The sequence below is a fragment of the Nuphar pumila genome, chromosome 6 (genome assembly GCF_984573655.1).
Source record: "Nuphar pumila chromosome 6, dmNupPumi1.hap1.1, whole genome shotgun sequence".
Classification (NCBI taxonomy): Eukaryota; Viridiplantae; Streptophyta; class Magnoliopsida; order Nymphaeales; family Nymphaeaceae; genus Nuphar; species Nuphar pumila.
In genome coordinates, this window is record NC_143254.1 from 99,395,710 (window position 1) to 99,417,633 (window position 21,924).

A 21,924-nucleotide genomic window follows, 5' to 3' on the forward strand; every position below is an offset into this window, starting at 1 on the left:
ATATATAGAGAGAGAGAGAGAGAGAGAGAGAGAGAGAGAGAGAGAGAGAGAGAGAGAGAGAGAGAGAGAGGGGGGGAGAGGGAGTAGCTGCCTACCGAATGAGAGTTTTCAATTTTTTTTACAAATTTGACCCCGCCTATACATTTGGCATGGTTGATTTGCTAAGTCGATCTTTCTATCATGCATTTTTTGATAAAAAAAACATGAATTTTTAAGCTGCAAATATTTATGATATCTACAAAAATTTTACATAATTAATTTTGAAACCTCATAAAAACCTACCCATGCATCCGAAACGGTCGATTCCCATAAATCACACATGTATAATGCATACGGACTCGAGAAAAACATGAAAAGAAACCCTTCAAAAAGACCCATAGGCTGTAGTAGAGATGGATCAGTGTAGGCAGAATATATAATTAATATATGTGTGTGTTACCCTCATGAGGAAAAGAACCTCCTCATTTGAACTCATATGGCGAGGTTATTTTTACTATCCTTGATCTCATGGATGTGTTCAACATTGTTAAAATGGTAGGAATAGGTTCTTGGATCGTATTTTTTCAGCATAAAAATGTGATTTTTGAGAGTTTAAAATTTCGCATATTGTAGGCAGTTGATTTTTTAACCTTCAAACGATATGACACGCCGAAAACACGTGATCCAATGCCTGGTTTCACCAATTGGAACCCACGAGAGAGAGAGAGAGAGAGAGAGAGAGAGAGAGAGAGAGAGAGAGAGAGAGAGAGTTATAAATAAAAAAATTGAAATTAATATAGAAATATTTTTACAAAAATTAAGAAACGTGACACCAAGATATTCCATCAGCTTTTTCCTCCTAAAATGTGACAATAGTAGGTGATTTAGGAACATATATAACAAATAATTGGAAATTATCATATGTACACGTTTTTTCCTCAAATTTAATTCATCTTTCTACCAAACCTGATAGAGTCAAGGTTTGGTGATAAAGGACTCCAGATTAGAATCTGGTTGAATCCAAAGGGTAAAATTAGTACATGAAGCTGAGTATGGTTTGTGAAATTTCATACTAGAGCCGACGACCTGAGTTTCAATTAAGATATGCAAATTTTCAATGTAAACAAAATAAATATTATTTTATTGTGATGAGCTGGGTTTGGTTCATGCAATCCTTCCAAAGTTGGATCTTGTAAGTCTGAACCGTTGACATCCCCTATCACCCTTTTTTTACATGGCACAATCATCTCTCTCTCTCTCTCTCTTAACTTGGGATCCTTGCGCAGGTAGAAAGTGCTCCCTACTAGGGCTTCACATGAGCTGGTTTCCAGCCAAGCATAAGCTCGGCTCACTAAGCTCAGCTTGGCTCGGGCTGAACATATTTACTGAAAAAAAATTTAAGCCAAATTTAAGTTTAATTGGATTCGAACTCATCACTGAAAGCCCAACACCTTACGTTTCCTTACCCATCAATATAAGCCTTTAAGTTGTACACGTTGTCAATATAATATGTACTTATACCAAACCAGTGTTATTAACTATATTAACCAAAGCAATCGGGCTAATTGGGCTTAACCGAACTTGATTGCCTATTCAAGCTTAGCTTGTTTATGTCTATCGGGCCTGAGCCCTTGTGAAGGGCCTTATACTGTTATTATTGTTTCTTCTCCTTTCCTATGCAATAAAGTTTGACACTTGGTTTGTTAAACGAGCTCGAGCCGAGCTAGCTTGGCTCATTGTGCGGTCCTACTCCCTACACCTCAGTGTCTTGCGTGAGCTCTCACACTGACTTCAAAATATTGGTTCAGTAAGATTAGATTACTTACAAAGGTCTTTCAAATGGTGTTTCCTTTCATGTATCTTATCCATTGGTTTTGTTTTAAAGTAGATGTTAGTCAGATTTTATTTATCTTGTTTGGCATGGTGGGATGGGCCTAGACCGTTTGACAGGCGGTCTAGGTTCAAATCCAGTGGGCATCACCCACTGCGTAAGCCGAAGCTTGGCGACTCCTTGGGGTCGAGTGATAAGCCCTCAGAGTTGAGGCCGTAAGTATGGCAGGCTGAGCCAGGGCGGCTCGGTCTCTGCGCATGGGACGGTTTATCCGAGTAAAAAAAAAAAGATTTTATGCATATTTTTTTTTTGTTATGGGCTTCTTTTGTGGGCTTTATAGTTTTGTTTATTGGTTACCAATCCTTAGTGACTTAACTACGAATAGTTTTTTTATTTGATTTTAAATCTTGAGAGGTGCATCCGTGCAATGAGAATTTAGTTGAGCATGTCATCTTCTCTCGTGCCACAAAGATACGGAATTTTGCATATGACGTGAGTTTGACTTGCAAGTTCGAACATTTTCTTGAGAATCATGACATGAGGACATATGGCGTGAGTTTGACTTGCACGTTCGAACATTTTTGGCGAATCAAGACATGAGGTTACGGAATTTTTTATTTTTTAATCGATAATTTTTTTGATAAGAATGTAAATTTATTAAAATATTATAATATTGTATGTATGTGTTTGGCTCGTGCTGGTGTGTCCGAGCATGTCCACTCATCTTACCTTTTTTTTTTTTTTGCAGTTGTGCGCACTTATGCTCTCACACTATTTCGGTGGAAGTTAGAGCGAACTCTAATATAATTTTAAGGTTAGGGTATGCTACTTTCATTTTTTCAAGTATGCTTGGATTTTAGGAGGTTTGTATTTTAATCTTTATTTTTTAAATTTATTAAGCGAATGAATGCAAAAATTAAATTTTTATGCTTATATTTTAGAGATTTTTATATTTTAATCCTTATTTTCATAATTTATGGAGTGAATGATGCTAAATTGATTTTTTTTTAACATGCTTTATATTTTAGAAGTTTTGTATTTTAGTTTTTATTTTTATAATTTATTGAATGAATGATGCTAAATCTGAATTTTTATGCTTTAGATTTTAGGGGGTTTGTATTTTAATCTTTATTTTTGTAATTTATTTAGTAAATGCATAAAAAATCTAAAAATTTTTGTATGCTTTAAATTATAAATTTTTTTATAATTTAAACTTTATTTTTATAATTTATTGAGTGAATGATACTAAAATGTTATTTTTTTTTAGGTACACTTTAGATTTTAGTGATTTTATATTTTTAATCCTTATTTTTGTAATTTATTGTATGAATAAATGCTAAATCTGATTTTTTTCGAGTATGCTTAGATTTTAAAGGTTTTATATTTTAATTGGGTGTATTTTAATCCCTATTTTTTATAATTTATTAAGTGAATGCATATTAACTTTAATTTTTTTATACTTAAAATATGATTTTTTAATCAAAATACATAAATTTTAAATATTTGTATCCAAGTTAACAGCGACAGTAAATCAAACACTAAACACGTGAACAATAGTGTTCTAACATGATCGATGCAAACACTAGACAAGGACACTAGTGCCGGCATTGTCGACGAATCACCTCTGGAGGCATGCCAATGGGTCAGATTCAGGATGGGGGCTTTGCAATTGTTGGCTATTCGAGTTCCGATTCCAATCTGAATTTTCATGTATTTAGCTGTTCCCGGTCCGAACCGTTTGCATCCTTACTGCGAACGGGTGTGACCCGTTGACTGGCCCCACCACAACCTTCACCGAACCCAACTGGGTCCGAACCCTTTGACTGCCAGATCCAGATCCAGCTCCAGCTCCAGCACCCTTTTTTCCTTCCTCCCTCTCCATCTTTCAGATCTACAGCACGAGCGTTTTGGGATCTGTGGCATTCGCGATCGCAGAAGAGAGAGGAGTCCCCCTCCAACTTCCGATCGAAAATGGTGCGTCCTTCTCTACCCCTTCTTAATAGCAAAAACCCTACAGGAGAAATTAGTTTTTTTTTTCTTGGATAATCTCAGTTCTTTTTTTCTTTCTTTCTTTCTTCTTGTCGTTGATGTGTTTTTGGTCGTCTTTCTCAATTTCCCCCCTTCGTTTTGCTATTCGATATGACCCTGTTTTGGTGAATTTTATCGGGTCGTTTTGTAGAGGGATATCTCGAGTTGTAGTTTTGCTATGAGATGAAAAATCTGGATTTGTCACGAACTTTTAGGGTTTGAGATTTTTTTTTCCATTGCTTTCCCTTTCTCTGATGTTACGCGTTTGGTGCTTCGATGATGTTTCAATCTCGCCGCCGGCCGTTCATGAAACAGTTGCATCTGTAGATTGTTTGTTTAATTGCTTAAGGGGAGATGTTTATTTTCCTAAGAGATTGCACTTATTTTTCCTCGCATACCTGTTTCAACTCAAATAGTTTAAGACAAATATATGGACGTTAGGATTTTTTTTTTTTTTTAAGTTTTAAAGCAGAAAAGATCACATGTGAAAAAGAAAAATCGAAAAAGTACAATATCTACTCTTTTAAAAGTGTTTTGCCTTAAATTTAATATCTTTGTGATATTAAAGATCAAAAGCTAAAACAGAATGTGACACATGAATGAAATTTGGGCCTAGTTTATGGAGATCTCTTAGTTGAGTTCATAATCCTGAACTGGTTCATTTTGAGGCAGTTTGATTTTTTATACCTTATATGACTCCATAACTTTAGGAACTTAGGGAACCATATTTAATTTCCATTTTAACATGTTCTCTGAGAGATTTATATATTGATTTTATCTTGCTTTCTCGGTTTTCCTATCTTCGGATCATGTTCATGTTCTGTCAATCTTTTTCTTTCCATGGATAAGTCTAAGATAAAAGTGATGCTCTTTTGTGGAAGTTCTTGCTTTGCTCTCCATTTCATCATAACTTAAGCAGCTAATGAACAGATCTGCAATTTATTGCCCAGATTCACTTTGTGCTTCTGATCAGCCGACAAGGCAAGGTGAGGTTGACAAAATGGTATTCACCTTATGCTCAGAAGGAAAGGTCTAAGGTGAGCAGATTAGATTATGTAAATTTTCATTTAGTATTCTTTATTTTGTTTTAATTCCTGTGGTAGTTAAATTCTCTTTCTTCATTCAACTTGGCTAAAACCTGGAGCTTTAGTTCTTAGTCCAAAATTTTTATTGTGCTACACTTGTGAGGACTAAGTTCTAACTATTTGGAGCTATATGTTTATTTTCTTGTTGCTAAATCATTTCATGGGTACAACTAGAATGGATTGTAGTCAAAACCAGATGGCATTTGATTGTACTTACTTAAAAGATTGTTAGAGAATAGCATTGCAGATATGAACGTAAAAGCTAATAAGTCATGATGAACAAGGTCTGTCAAGTTCAAACCTTTGAAAACAGATATCTAAGAATCACAAAACAAACCCGTGAACAGAAAAGTCTGAACATTTGGGACATATGCATCTCCATTGCCATGTAATTATCAGATGCAAGATGATGACAGTTGAGAAAGATTGTCAGTTCAAACCTATGAAAACAGATATCCAAGAATAACAAAGCAATCTATCAGTTGCTCTATTCTGTACTTGAGACTTATTTCATGGAAAAGTTTATTTTCTTTTTCGACAGGGGAAACTAATTATTCAATGATCTTCAAACATGATAATGCAAGACTTATACATACGCTCACAACTCACTTCCCTGTTTGCTGCATTCAAATCCTTTTTACATGCATTTTGGATTCCATGTATATTTTTGTACATATATTAACCAAGCTAGGCTTTTTTTGTTGAGGGCACTCTGCTGATTTCTGAAAACTTCTGATATCAGTTGTTTATGTTCTATGTTGTGGTGATTCTAGTGTTTTAAGACAAATTTTCATGTGTTTAAGGTGTTTCTAGAAGTCCATGCAATGTTTCTCTTTAAGTTTCAAGAGAATGTTGCTTTCCTAAATTATTTTTATTTGGCACCATTGCAAGACTGTCTCCCTTATTGATAAATTTTCTTTTCCTTCTTCTGTTTATTGATTGATGGTATTTGTGGAATTCAGGTATGGACGTTTGTCTTGGATTGGCCAAGTTAAAATCCATTCATTGACTTGGTTTATTCATTTTCATTGATGTCCTGTCTTTTAATCTATTTGGTGCTTCTCCCACCAGTACATCGTGATGTGTGTGCACATACCAATGAGTTGAGCAGCAAGATTATATTCTTCTCCTGTTATATTACTCGCTGTCTTTTCTGGTGCTCATGTACTTAGCTGGTACATTGGCTTCTCCATCTGGATTTTTCTTTTAGTACTTGTGGCTCTATGATGCAAGTATTCTTTCTGGCTCTTTGCTGTCCTTTCATTCGATCTATTGTTGATTCACATACTGAAGCATTCTCAAAATTGAGTCTATTGCACATGAATATAGTGTTTTTGTTTCCCCAAAAAATTTTCTTCAGCTCACCATGTTCTAGATAGATTTCAAATTTTCAACTTTGTTAGTAGTTCTTTTAGTCATGAGGTGCATGATTACAGGTGAAGGAAGAGACTGGAGCCAACAATATGTAATTTATACTATTTAATTAGCCTGGCTACCCTTCCCATGTTGTTTCTGTTACCTCTTCTAGTTTGAACCCTATGAGTGTTTAAAGTATTTTGGCTTGCCATGTCATGTTGATCTATTTGGTGGGTTTTGTCAGAAACTTGCTTGTGGTGATCGTTAGGAATTTAATGCTTACTTTTTTCTTGTAGTTAGTCTGTATTTTTTCCCACTTTTCTTCCATTCATGTGTCTACGGTGCCTCCCCTTGTCTAATCAAGGATTTGGGGATTTTTGTTCTTGCTAGTAAGTATCACTCCTGGGTTTTATTCAGTATTATCTCATGATATCATCCAATAAGGATTTGTAATTTAAAACTTTAGGCCAACAGACTTGCATGGTGGAGACATTGCTTTCCACATATCAAATGATTGATAATTTTATGTGAAGGATGTTCTTGTCATGGTGTAGCTAATTAATAAATTTCCTTTTACATATATCAAGGATAATTTGTTAATAGAAAGAATTTTGTCATGCTTGATGGATCTCTTAGGCTTTGCAATATGGTCAGGAGATAAAGTTCCAGCTGAAGCGACTGTATGTGTCTCTTGGATGTGTTGCAAATTTGAAATTAATTATTCTTTTCCCTTTATAATTATTTGGGGACAGCTATGTTATTCACACTCTTTTTTCCATCTGAGTCTACTCTTCTCTTAAACTATAGTCTTCATCTATTATTTTAGGGTTTTTACCCATAAAATATTTCAGTATCATGTTCATATTTTACTCCAGCTTCTATGTTTTGGGACTGTTCATATGATATTCGGCCAGCTCTTAACAAATAGCTATTCACTTTCCTTTTTTGTGCTCTCATGTTGCTATCCAAGAGGGTCATGGGGACTAAGTTCTTCATTTTGCCATCTCAGGATCATGCTGTTCCTTTTAATTGCTTTTTCTATTATGAGTCTTAGTGTTATAGGTGGGTGTAGGCAAGTTAGAATGGGACCATGCCACTATTGATGGATTGCTTGCACTAAAGAATGTCCCAACACGAGATGTTTTTAGACATCCTGTTGAGACATTGCAGTGCAATGGTGACAGAATCTAAAGACATATGTGTGTATCCTAGAGGGATACATTTATAGGCCCATCACTAAAAGTTTTAGACATGAGCATTATACTGATTTTGGGCAAGTCATTTGCTCCAGTCTCAATACAACTACAGTTTATGATCTTGTTTCAATTGATTTGATTTAAGAACTGTATTTGTGTAAATGGATGTGGAAAATGTTTATCCTTGTGGGTCTTTACCTTTTTGCCAGGGCCTTCTGGCCCAGTTTTTTACTGCAAAAGACCTTGTATTGCTCAAAGTAGGCACCTAAAAAATAGTTGAAGAAGTTTGATTTGATTCTTTTCCTGTTAATGTTACTCCTATGAGCCGTTGCTTCCAAATTAGGTAGCTAAGTATCATGACCCTTTTCTTTATATGTTATTGATGAATTATTTTCGGCAATTCAGAAATTGCATTCCCAAGAAGCAGCAACTGCAGGGTTTGGTTGAGATGCCGAATATTGTCTTTCTTAACTTTTATGGACTGAGATTGCTCACTCATGGATGTACTTTGTCCCAGATTCAGTTCACATTTGAACTTGCTGCATGATTTTACATTTTTTATAGTAAGGTTGGTGATCCCCTTAGGTAGTAGAATAGGAAATTGCATGCTTCAGATGGTGAACAAGCTCAAAACCCTGTTCTATATGAATGAGTTGTTGGTCCCCACATGCATCTCATGCTCCAGGTATTGAGTAGGTTACATCATTAGTCATTTTCAACAGCCTTACTATATATTCAGCATTCCGTCTGGAAAGTAAATTTTTCTTTCATTTCTTGAATCTACTGCTTACTAAATGTGGATTTGTGTGGTAAAAGACTTGGTTCTTTTTTCCAGACAAGAAAAGAACATATAGAGGCCAAGGAAACAGCAATAGGAATAGGACAGAGCTGCCATCAACTATATGAGACTAGTGTGGTGCAAAGTTGTAACTTCATTCCGATGTGATTGGTGATTTGACACTGTTGCTGGCGGTGTTGCAACTTACAGTGTATTCTCTTCTGGATAGCCTTTACATTGAAGATGGATTTATTGCTCTTAACTAGGCATCAGATTGTTCCTCTTGGTATATTACCGCTGTACTATTTCTATCTCTATAATTTCCTGTTTTCTCTTTCCATATCAGTCCAATCCATTTCACTGTGAGTGAAATAGAAATGTTTTTTGTTTGAGACATTTCTCATGAATATGGATGCACGTGGTGCTTTGGCCTTTGTTCTTTCTGAGACATTATTTTTTTCATGAACTCCTAAATTCATCGTCAATTCATTTATTTCCTTATTTTATTTTGAGTTCACCAGTTACAACAGTTTGCAATTGATGAGAGAGCTAAATGTTTGTGTTTCTATATTGATGTTATGTTTTCTCCTTCAATCCTTTTTTTAAGGTGATCCGAGAGCTCAGTGGATTGATTCTTACCCGAGGCCCAAAGCTCTGTAACTTTGTTGAATGGAGAGGATACAAAGTTGTCTATAAAAGGTACATGACACATTTTTGCTACTCTTGATGTTCCTGGCCTCACAAATGCATCATTCGGTGGTTTGCAGATATGCTAGCCTTTACTTCTGCATGTGCGTAGATCAGGATGACAATGAACTGGAAATACTCGAAATAATACATCATTTTGTTGAGATACTTGATCGCTATTTCGGCAGTGTAAGCCCCTGGCTCATCAGTATCACTGGCTTTCTTCTTGATATGGAAATTATCTTATGCTTTGCTTTTTCCTGTTTTTTCAGGTTTGTGAATTAGACCTAATCTTCAATTTCCACAAGGTAACATGATAATCAGTTATTTTCTTTAGTATATATATCTATATGGGTTAATCTAACATTAAACTAGTTGTGTTTAACATTAGATAGATTCAACCTTATGAAAATGACTAAAATACTCTTAAAAGAATGGTACTTTTTGAAATGAAATGGGGATCTTCGAAACACGAGCTTAGATTAACAAGGGCAAGTGTCAAGAATGACACTAAAGCATAACCCTTAAAAAGGGTATAACTGGAAACAAAATAAAAATAAAAATGTTTCTTTATTGATATGAAAAACCAATTGCTTAAGAAGCATTGGAATAAAATACAAGAGGGGCTGCACCCCTTTATATACACAGCTGAAAGAGGACTCAATAGAGCTGTTGGGCACAGTCCAACAGCTCTATTTAGAGCTGTTGGAATGTGTCAGTCCAACAACTCTATTAAGAGCTGTTGGACTGTGTCAGTCCAACAGCTCTATTGCTAGTCAAGTCTGGACAGGACTTGACTAGCAACAGTCATTCTAGTTCAAACTGAACTAGATGACATAAAGACAAAAAGTAAAAATAAAGGAAAAAATTACAGAAAAGAAAGAAATAAAAAATGTATTTATATATATATATATAATAATATAATATTATTATATATACATATATGTACAATTTTACATTTTAACACTCCCCCTCAAACTTACGGTACAATGAGCGAAAGTTTGTCTAAGAGAAAGTGAAATCGGGGAGCAGCGAGAGGCTTTGTAAAGAAGTCTGCTAACTGATATTCTGAAGTGACATATGGCAGATCAATTATCCCGTGTAGATATTCCTCTCTGACGTAGTGACAATCCATTTCGATGTGTTTGGTGCGTTCGTGGAATGTTCTGTTACTGGCAATGTAGATCGCACTTTTGTTGTCACAACACATTTGTGAAGCCTTTGTTGCTTCAGCTCCCATGTCAGCAAGCAGTCGTCGGAGCCAAACTACTTCCATGGTCGTGGTTGCCATGGCTCTGTATTCATCTTCGGTGGATGAGAGAGATACCTTCTGCTGCTTTTTACACCTCCACGAGATTAATGATTCCCCTAAAAAGACACAAAAGCCAGTGGTTGAGTGTTTGTTATTGGGATCACCTCCCCAATCAGCATCAGTATATGCAATTAAATCAAGAGAAGAGGAGGAAGATAAGAAAAGTCCTCGTGAAAGAGAGGACTTGATGTATCTGATAATACGCATGACTGCTCCCATATGAACAGAAGTAGGAGCATGTTGAAATTGACTTGTTGTATGAACAACATGTGCTATATCTGGTCTGGTAATGGATAGATAGGAAAGTGCCCCGACAAGCTGTCTGTAAGGAGTAGGGTCTGCAAGAAGTTCTCCATCATCAATCTTCATTTTAACATTAACAACTTCTGGAGTGTCTGTTAGAAAATGACTTGAAAAACATTGGGTTCAATAATGAACCCATACCTATGCACGTGAAGTGCAAATATACCCATTAAAGGGAAACAACACAAGCACATAATGTGCTAACACATAAAACCCATAAAAAGGAAAAAATATGACATAAAGTCATAAGTTGCATATCATTGAAGAAATAATGGAGAAGGGGTAAAAACCCCGTTACAATGGAGCAAGAGCTCCCTCAAGGATTAAGAAATACAAAGGGGAGAGCCCCTATTTATAACAACAAAAAGGAGCCTTGGAGGGGCTCCACTCATAGACGTTGGAGCCCCTCCAACGGTCACAAATGTGACCGTTGGAAGGGGCCCAACGTCTATTTGAGTGGGCCCCCCAAGGTACCTTTTGGTACTTGAGAAAAAAGAAATAAAAAATAAAAGAAAAAGAAAAATAAAATAAATTACAATCACATTCATAAAGTGAATGTGCGTAAAACAGAGGAAAAGACTAAAATACCCCTACGGCTAAACAAAAGGAAAATATATATTTTATATATATATAAATAGGAGGATACATATACATATATACCATATATGTATATGTATCATCTTTTATATATATAAAATATATCTAATTACAACAATGGATGAATACATTTTAACACCCCCCCTCAAGCTTTGCAGGGAAACGAAAAGATTGAAAAAAGGGCAAAACTCCACGAGGCTTCGGCAAGGATGCAATGAAACTTGAAATAGCCTTCCTCCAATTGTCTTCAAATGATGAACCCATTTCCCGAACCATCCAGGGTACTTCCCTTTGTCCTATCTCCAAGATCCTGAGAAAAGAAAACAACAAAGAACAAGTAAACAATATCTTTGCACTTACTCAAAAAGGAACATTCCTAACAAGGTGCAAAATTTATGCATAATATGATAGTTACTTTAGTATGAAACGAAAAATTTAGAAAACCAAAGTTTCTAAATCATACATTATGTTAAAACAAAATGAGCGGAAGCAAATTATGCAAAAATGGCAAGAATGCATAATGCATTCATAAGATCCACCATTGGACAAATATAACCCCATAATGGGGAATAACAAAATGATCCACTAAGGGATACCACAAGAAGCCTACGAAGAGGCATAACATACATATGCTTTATTGAATGAGAGCCCAAAAAAGGACATAAAGAGCATATGCATATACGAATCATTATATGAATTAATACTCAAAGAACTAAAACATGCTTCAAACATGTAGTGAAGTTCCAAATAAGAGAAACGAAGTCTCCAAGCATACTTTAGGCAAAATAAACCCAAGAGTTCACAAGGTTTTTTAAAAACATTTATGAAAGTCACACTTAATTGAAAAAAAACATTTTACATATAAGGGTGGCAAAAATCATAATTACTTAATATATAGATTAAATGCTAAGAAATCAACTTGATATGCATATCAAAAAGATGATTTACTTGAAAAATACAAGTCATGAATGGAATTTTGCAAATTTCAATAATAGTTTATTCATTACAAACAACTTCCTCATTAGTCCTCCAAAAACCCATAAATCAAGTGTATAAGCTACTAGATCAAGAATATAAAGCCATTAAAGGCCAAAGACACACACAAAGGTGTGTAAACGAACCTCTTGTCTACATATAATAATACTTGAAATAAGTGCATCTACGACAAGAGCAAGAGAATACATGCCAACATGGACTAAAAAGTATCTCTTGTCTACGTAAAAATACACTTAAAACCAAGTATGTTCAGCTACTAGTACAAGAGTAATAAGCCAACCATGGGCTAAAACATAATACATCTCTTGTCTACATAAGATGACACTTGAAATGAGTGAAATAAGCCAACCATGGGCAAACATCTAAGCGACTAGAACAAGAACACAAACGCCAACATAGGCTAAAATCACACACCATGGTGTGAATCAACGTGCCTTGTCTACATATAATAACACTCAAGATAAGTGTGTTCAGCTACTAGACCAAGAGAGCAAAAGCCAACAAAGGGCTAAAAACACACGAAGGTGTAATAAAATTCTTGTCTACATATGATGACACTTAGATAATGGGCATAAAAGGAAAAAACTTTTGAGGCAATAAACTTGTAATGAAAATAAACCTCGAATGAAACAATATTCCTTTTAAAAAAGAATACTCATAATAGCATTTTGGAATAAATGCAAGTAAAACGTATCTTCAACAAGATACTACAACCGATAAAATAATATTCTTTAGAACAAATATGTGAACATACACACCAAGAACACTTGTGAAAAAACACAAGAACACATGTGCACAACGAGCACATCATACGGAATCACAAATGTGCAAATGCACTCATAAGATTCATAAACAAATAAAAGGTTGGGCTATAATCCCAAAACATCTTGATTTTAAATGTACCTTAAAACATTTAAGGTTTCAAATACCATATGTCCATCACATTTACATAGAAGCATCCATAATATCAATGGCACAAGAGAAAAAATGAGTGACACACTCATAATTAGAGATCAAATAACAAATCATTTTAGAGTCCCAAGGTGCCCATAACTCACCTCAACAACCATCTATAATATGGAAGGTGGACAATCTAAAAATGATACAACACGAGGTGCCCATAACTCACCTCGACAAACATCTTTAATATAACAATACTAAGGCCAAATAAATGATGCATTAAATAACATGTGATGGACAAACATAAATGCCACAAAAGGGCAATAAACACATAAGGAATCATTTTCCAAATAAAAGTTTTTACAAAGAGGACCGATTAACAAATTGAATCAAAGGTCCAATATAATCCATCAAAACAATTTTGCATAAACACGAATTATGCTTAATCTTCAAAAGAAGTCTTGTACACCAAAAAAGGCTTATTATGCAACATAACATGAAATATTAAGCAACATCATGTGTATGAACCGATTTGGAACAAACAAGCCTTAACTATAAAAGACATAAGGTGCAATTAAACGGTGAAGTTGGTGAAGTTCAAAAATAACAAACTTAGGCCAATATAGGCATTCATAAAGATGGTGAAGTTTGAAAACTTATGAAATCTACTATTGCAACTTAAAAATGATAAACAATCATGAAATCTTCATAAAAGAGTATATACTCACAAGAAGATTATAAGGACCGAAAGGCTCCTTAAGGAGAGTTTGAACAAAAAACATATACAACTCCCAAAGAAGGAGAAAACTCCATTAAAGTGGAAGAAATCCCAACAAAATAGATTCATTAACAAAACCTTATGATAAGTAAGATTGTACTATGGCTTAAATAAAAAGTAAACATTTATTGAGGAAAAATTTAACACTCTTAAGTTTTATCAAAAAACATGACTTAATAGATTATTACCTACTCCTAATGAAATAAGTACACAATAAACATTAGTGAAGACCATAACTTTTGTAATGAAATATGCAGAAAAGCAAAAGAGTGCATTAAGCACTTACAACATTTACTAATGAACAAACAAAAGGGCAAACACCAAAACCCACAAGAGACAATCACAACATAAAAATATAAATGTCTCTTATTGAAAAGAGAGAGAACTCTCTAAATGTTGAAAACATCCTTAAGAGTGTAAAGATGGAAAGAAAATCACCATATTCCATAAGACCATTTTAAAACTTAATTCAACTGGTATTATAAAAAAACTTTCTTAATTAAATGTTGCTTATATAAAACGGACACATAATATGGAATTTTTCATATATGCCAAACATTTTTCAAAAAACTACATTTCACAAGCATTTTAATCTTAACATACCTTTCTTTAAAGACTAAACATTCATATAAAGGTATTTTCATAAACAAGGTTAGGTTTAAAATGTAAATTCAAAGTTCCAACGGTCATAAATTTTTACCGACCCATTAAAGCAAGTTTTGTGCAATCATATATCTAATTTTTCGCCAAACAAGTTATCATTTAAAGTTTTTCAAAGAAAAACATACAAAAACGATTCAATGGAGTAGCAAGTAACTCAAAAAAAACATAATGACAAAAAGCACACATAAAGAAAAGAACATATTACATTCTTCATACAATACTCAAAGAAATAGAATGCATACCGAATAACTATAAGAAAGACAATAGAGAGAAACGAATACTTCACCATTTTTCTTTAACAAATTCTTGAATACCACGCTTCCCGATGCACCAAAGAGCAACTCGATCTCAACCTTGCTCTGATACCATGTTAGAAAATGACTTGAAAAACATTGGGTTCAATAATGAACCCATACCTATGCACGTGAAGTGCAAATATACCCATTAAAGGGAAACAACACAAGCACATAATGTGCTAACACATAAAACCCATAAAAAGGGAAAAATATGACATAAAGTCATAAGTTGCATATCATTGAAGAAATAATGGAGAAGGGGTAAAAACCCCGTTACAATGGAGCAAGAGCTCCCTCAAGGATTAAGAAATACAAAGGGGAGAGCCCCTATTTATAACAACAAAAAGGAGCCTTGGAGGGGCTCCACTCATAGACGTTGGAGCCCCTCCAACGGTCACAAATGTGACCGTTGGAAGGGGCCCAACGTCTATTTGAGTGGGCCCCCCAAGGTACCTTTTGGTACTTGAGAAAAAAGAAATAAAAAATAAAAGAAAAAGAAAAATAAAATAAATTACAATCACATTCATAAAGTGAATGTGCGTAAAACAGAGGAAAAGACTAAAATACCCCTACGGCTAAACAAAAGGAAAATATATATTATATATATATATAAATAGGAGGATACATATACATATATACCATATATGTATATGTATCATCTTTTATATATATAAAATATATCTAATTACAACAATGGATGGATACATTTTAACAGTGTCAACTTTCTTATCATCAGTAATACCAGACCTGAAAACAATATCAAAAGCAAATTTAGTCTGAGATAATAAATATCCTCTAGGAGAATAAGCAACTTCAATGCCTAAAAAATATCTCAACAAGCCCAAATCAGTCATTTCAAAATGAGATTTAAGAAGTGTTTTGATTGTTTCAACTCCCTGTTTATCGTTTCCAGTGATGATCATATCATCCACATAGAGAAGAAGCACAATGATCCCTGCATCAGAATTCTTAATAAACAAAGCAGTGTCAGTTAAACAGAATTGAAAACCAATATCAATCATAACACGACTAAACCTATCATACCGAGCTTTTGGTGCTTGTTTAAGTCCATAAAGAGCTTTTTCTAAGCGAAGGACTTTACCCTTAGGAATACTTAGACCAGGAGGAGGTTTCATATATACTTCTTCAACTAGCTTTTCATTTAAAAAAGCATTTTTGACATCCATTTGAAAAATAGACCATTTTTTGATAGAAGCTAAGGCAATTAAGGTTCGGACAGTAGTCATACGAGCCACCGGAGCAAAGGTTTCTTCATAATCAATCCCATATTCTTGGGCATAACCTTTGGCTACTAAACGGGCTTTATATCTTTCAAGAGTACCATCACTCTTGGTTTTAATTTTATAAACCCATCGACATCCTATAGTTTTCTTCCCTGAAGGAAGATCTTGAATATTCCATGTAGAAGCCTTTTCAAGTGCATCTAATTCAGCTTTCATGGCTTCTATCCATTTAATATCATTTTTTGCTTGAAAATATGTGGATGGTTCTTCATATGAGTGAATTAATGCAATAACTGCCCTATATGTGGGTGAGAAAGACTCGTATGATACAAACTTTCCTGGAGGCCTCGAGATTCGGGATGATTGTCTAGTTGGAATGTTAGAATATTTCTCAAGTGCACATGGAGGATTAGACTCTTGTCGCTTGGAATATTGAATACTAGTATCTCTATGAACTTCTTCATTTTCAACATTAAGATCAATAATTCTTTGATCATCATCAAAGTTACAGTCAAGGTCATATTCATCAGATGTTGATGTTAGATCTAGCAAAAAGGAGTACTCAGTGACGTCTTTTAATTTTCTAAAATCAAAGAAGCTCTCCTTTTCAAGAAAGGAAACATTTCTAGACACATATAGTTTATTATTTTTGAAGTCAAAACATCTATAACCTTTCTGGTTTTCAGCATATCCTAAAAAGGCACAGGGAATCGCACGAGGGGAAAGTTTATCATTTTTGTCAGTAAATATGAAACATTTGCACCCAAATATTCTTAGTCTAGAGTAGTCTGGAGAAATGTTCATAAGTTTTTCAATGGGAGTGATATTTTGTAACGAAGAAGATGGCATCCTATTAATGAGATAGGTGGCAGTTAAGGCAGCTTCTGCCCAAAAGTCTTTCGGGACTTGATTTGCTATTAATAAAGTCCTAGTAGTTTCTATAATATGGCGATGTTTTCGTTCTGCCAATCCATTTTGTTGAGGTGTATAAGGACAAGATCTTTGATGTGTGATGCCATGCAATTTAAGATAATTTTGAAAATCTGTGGATAAAAACTCTCCCCCTGAATCTGTGCGAAAAATAGTAATATCATTTTGAAACTTGTTTTTAACCATATTATGAAAAGTTTGAAAGTATGAAAATACTTCAGACTTATGTTTGAGAAAGTACATCCACATATGTCGGGAGAAATCATCGACAAAAATAACATAGTAAACAAATCCTCCTTTAGAAATTACTGGTGCAGGACCCCAAACATCCGAGTGTATTAATTCAAGTGGTCTTGAGGAGAAAAAGGTTCTGTTCTGAAATGGTAATCTTTTCATTTTGCCGAGAATATAATCTTTACAATCAAAAGATTCAGAGTTACAAAATTTCCCTAGATTTGGAAAATGTTGGATTTTGGCTATATGTGGGTGACCAAGTCTCTTATGCCACAGTTCCAACTCTATTTTTTGAATATTATAACAAAAAGCTTTCTTCGGCATTTCCAAAAAATCCATGTAATAGAGTCCTCCTTCTCTATGGCCTTCCCCAATCAGCTTGCCTGACTGGCGATCCTATACCCAACAACCATGAGAAGAAAAAGAGATATTACACCCATAATCAGAAATTTGAGATACAGATAAAAGATTTAAATTTAATTTGGGAACATGTCTAATTTCTGGAATAAAATTTTTTTTTGTTTTATAAATTTTTTCAAAATTTCCTATTCCTTCTATTTCAAGAGAAGTCCCATCAGCAGTAAAGACCTTTGACACACTTGTTTTATTTTTAACACATTTGGATAGACTTTGATTATTTGGGGTCATATGAAAAGATGCACCAGAGTCAAGAAGCCAAGAAATTTTACCTAGATCAGAAAAAGATGAGGCTGTTGCGCCGGTTGAAGCTTCAGATGAGGAAGAGGCACCTTTAATGAGAGGCTGAAGAATCTCCATTAGTTGGGCCAAGGAAACTGGTGCATCCTGATCTTTAGGCTCCGATCCAGCAATTGCAACTCTTTTTTCTCTCAGCTCCTTAAGTTTGGGACATTGTGGCCTGTAGTGTCCCGGTTCATGACAGTGATGACAAATAACTTTCTTCTTATCATAGTCACCATTTTGTCGGTTAAAGTGAGGAGGCCTATATGATCGAACATGATTCCCTTGTTTAGACACGGCTAAAACGGAATCATCTTCAATTTTTAAAAAACCTTTCCGGAGACGATTTTCTTCCATTGTTAACTCTTCAATAGTTTCAACAATAGAAGGAATTTTTCCCCGGTGAAGTAGGGCCGATTTAGTGGTTTCAAATTCCGGCCTTAATCCAGTGATAAACTGGTAAAAATGTTCAGCATCGAGTTGTTTCTGACGAAGCTCGATGTCTTCGGCACAATGCCACTTTGGTTCTAAAAGGGAAAGTTCTTCCCAAAGTTCAGACAACCCATTGTAATATTCACGAATAGTTTTGTCTCCTTGTGTCATCATTCGAACTTTTGCTTGGAGGTTGCACACGTGTGCAATATCTTTAAGGGAATACATATTCTTAAGGTATTCCCAGGCCTTATCGGCATGATCAAATTTGGCAAGACTTGAGCATTTTTTAATGTCAACGCTATTGATAAGCCATGACATTATCTTCGCATGAGATATCCTCCATTCTTTCCATTTCTTCTCGTATGAGGCAATAGCCATGATTTTCTCTTCTTCCGATAGAGGGACCTCTTTATCTCCCTCTTTTTTAGTAAGAGATAGCTTAGGTTCCGAATCGGAACCATCCACAATCCCCCATAAGCCTTTTCCCCATATATGGTGCTTCATGATTGAAGCCCATGTTACATAGTTCGTATCGCTTAGTTTCATAGGCATGATGGTGACTTTATCATTGTCATCCATTGATTACAAGGAGAGAAAGAATAGGGATAAAAGAGAAACAAGAAGGAAAATGAAAAAGAAAGAAAAAAAAAAAAAACGATACAACAAGATGTGAAATCTTCTCCAATGAAGTGATAAAACACTTCTCTTCAAGTGGCGAACACTTTTGCAAACGGGCACGAAAACCGAGGCAGATTTTCCTCAAGATTTAGTACTTCCGCGGCTCTGATACCATGAAATGAAATGGGGATCTTCGAAACACGAGCTTAGATTAACAAGGGCAAGTGTCAAGAATGACACTAAAGCATAACCCTTAAAAAGGGTATAACTGGAAACAAAATAAAAATAAAAATGTTTCTTTATTGATATGAAAAACCAATTGCTTAAGAAGCATTGGAATAAAATACAAGAGGGGCTGCACCCCTTTATATACACAGCTGAAAGAGGACTCAATAGAGCTGTTGGGCACAGTCCAACAGCTCTATTTAGAGTTGTTGGAATGTGTCAGTCCAACAACTCTATTAAGAGCTGTTGGACTGTGTCAGTCCAACAGCTCTATTGCTAGTCAAGTCTGGACAGGACTTGACTAGCAACAGTCATTCTAGTTCAAACTGAACTAGATGACATAAAGACAAAAAATAAAAATAAAGAAAAAAATTACAGAAAAGAAAGAAATAAAAAATGTATTTATATATATATATATAATAATATAATATTATTATATATACATATATGTACAATTTTACATTTTAACACTTTTAGAAATGCATGGCTACTTTTTGGGCATTACAGGTCTTTTGAACTTGAAGGGAATTGAAAAGTCAAACATCTTCTCCAAAAAAGTAACTTTATGAATCCATCAAATTTACCTTTTTGACCTAAAAAAGTAGCCATATATTTTCAAAAAATGCCACTTTTAAGAGTATTTTAGTCATTTTAATATGATTGAATTCATCTAATGTTAAACACAACTAGTTTAATGTTAGATTAACCCTATATATATATAGCTACTAATAAAGGAAAGGAAGTAATGAGTAGAAATTACTCTTTTCTTCAAAATTTTCAATTTTTTGTAGATCAAATATTACGGATGTGATCTACATGGTTTGTTTAGTAGGAAACTTGTTTTGAATCATGTGATTATGACAAGTAATTAGGTTTTAAAGGGGTCCAAAAATCAACGGCCCACAATGTGCCAAAATTTCATAACTCAAACGATCACATTTTTACATCAGAAAAGCACAATTCAAGGCTTGATCCTTAGCAAACAAACCATGCTGAACATGTGGTTAGATTGAGTCGATACAACTTGCACCTATGATTTCTAGCTCTATAGTTCTTTACCTTCATTAGTAGCAAATATTTTCCCTATATATATATATATTATACTGTCACTTCAAACATTATAGATGTGATGTATTTTTCCGGTAGGAACTGGCTTTTGAATTCCCGGAAACTGACCTGTGTACAGGTTTTCTTACCAATGCAAAAATCGAGCTACTATAGATGTACCAGTTTTTCCCGACTCAAGAAAACATGTTTTTTCATAAAAAAATGATCCAAGGGTTGATTCCCGCTAAATCGACCATGCTGAACACATCTACAAGATTAAATTGAGTCAAAATGACTTTCATCATGAGATCCCCATCAGATTCTAGGTATAATTGACTGTAGCTTGAACACACACAGGCGATTTCTTGAGGCATTTTAGGATTTTAGATTTTCTTATAAATCTTTGGAAACACAGTGTACATATTCTGCAATCAGACGATTCAGTTGTTGGATTCTTAAGTCAGAGCGGATGGAACTTTATCCACCAAACTTTGTTGACCTACTATTTTGTATTATATATTAGAGATTGTGAGTTGAAAACGTCCTTCTGAAGTGCTTCAGTGAATTGTTTCCTTTCTTTTTTCTTTTTCTGGTTCATCCTACAAATTTTGGTCGGTGATGGACATTTTAGGCATACTTCATCCTGGATGAGCTTTTGATTGCGGGTGAACTTCAAGAGTCGAGCAAGAAGACTGTTGCAAGACTTATAGCTGCACAGGTTTGTCACAACACATCAATTTTAACTGCAAGCACCAAGGATTATATGTTAAAAATTTGGTTTTGGAATGCAGGATTCTTTAGTGGAAAGTGCTAAAGAGCAGGCTAATTCTTTAAGCAATATAATTGCACAAGCAACAAAATAGAGGTGCTGCATGACCTGCATTAATACAGTTTTGTGTAATTTCTAGTGTTCTTGTATCTTGGTATTTCTAGATCATTAAAGATGGAAGTTGTTTTGTGTGCTTAAGAGAATATTGCAGGGTTGGGAGGTCATGTCCAGTATCTGAAGATGCAAGCATAGATATTCTTACGGTGCTTTGATTCCTTTTTTTCTCTTTTAACTTTGAATTTTCAAGAATGTATATTTGCATTGATTTAGTTGACATTTTATCATCTGTCTGACTTTTCACTTCAGCTGTGCAAAGACTGAGACATTCATTTTATCTTATATCAATGGATTAAATTGAGGAATAAGAAGATATCTGTTCTTAGAGAATGCTTTTGCCAGGAACTCTGATGAGCTACTTATTGCAGTTTATATATATATATATATATATATATATATATATATATATATATATATATATATATATATATATATATATATATATATGGATAATAACTGCAATTTATAGTTGATGAAAGCATTCTTATTGGTTAAAATTACCCTCTTTCTTTGTCATTGGGTCAGGTGAATCGCATTTCCGCTAGTTTAATTGTCATTGAATAAGAAGCAAGCTTCTTGTTTCGGCTCCTGAATATACCTCCCACCATTCGCCTTGGTTTATTATGATAGTCCAAGACTGACTCTTTTGCTGTTAATGCTTCAAGCTGGAACAGCCACGATAAAACGAGTTGCATTCCAAACACTTCATTTTTGTTTTCATAAAAAAATAATCTGTTTCGATTCATAAAAAGACCTTGCTACTTTCCCAGTACGTTTGAGTGACATTTCATCATCGTTGCAGTCCCCACTACTTAAAGGTG

General features: G+C 34.5%; 1 protein-coding gene across 1 annotated transcript; it reads left to right on the top strand.

Annotated features, from left to right (window-relative positions):
* Positions 1 to 3,705: 3,705 nt before the first annotated feature.
* Positions 3,706 to 21,377, top strand: LOC149835381 (AP-1 complex subunit sigma-2). Its single transcript, XM_090008452.1, has 7 exons — positions 3,706 to 3,784; positions 4,789 to 4,875; positions 8,861 to 8,952; positions 9,021 to 9,129; positions 9,213 to 9,248; positions 20,849 to 20,935; positions 21,009 to 21,377. The coding sequence occupies exons 1-7, from the start codon at positions 3,782 to 3,784 to the stop codon at positions 21,078 to 21,080; spliced, it is 486 nt and encodes a 161-aa protein (XP_089864578.1). The 5' UTR covers positions 3,706 to 3,781; the 3' UTR covers positions 21,081 to 21,377.
* The last annotated feature ends 547 nt before the right edge of the window (positions 21,378 to 21,924 follow it).

Excerpts from the sequence above, each read along its gene's own strand:
- LOC149835381 (XM_090008452.1), top strand. Across the intron at positions 8,953-9,020 it reads TACAAAGTTGTCTATAAAAG|ATATGCTAGCCTTTACTTCT; the intron begins GTACATGACACA and ends GGTGGTTTGCAG. Across the intron at positions 9,249-20,848 it reads TAATCTTCAATTTCCACAAG|GCATACTTCATCCTGGATGA; the intron begins GTAACATGATAA and ends TGGACATTTTAG.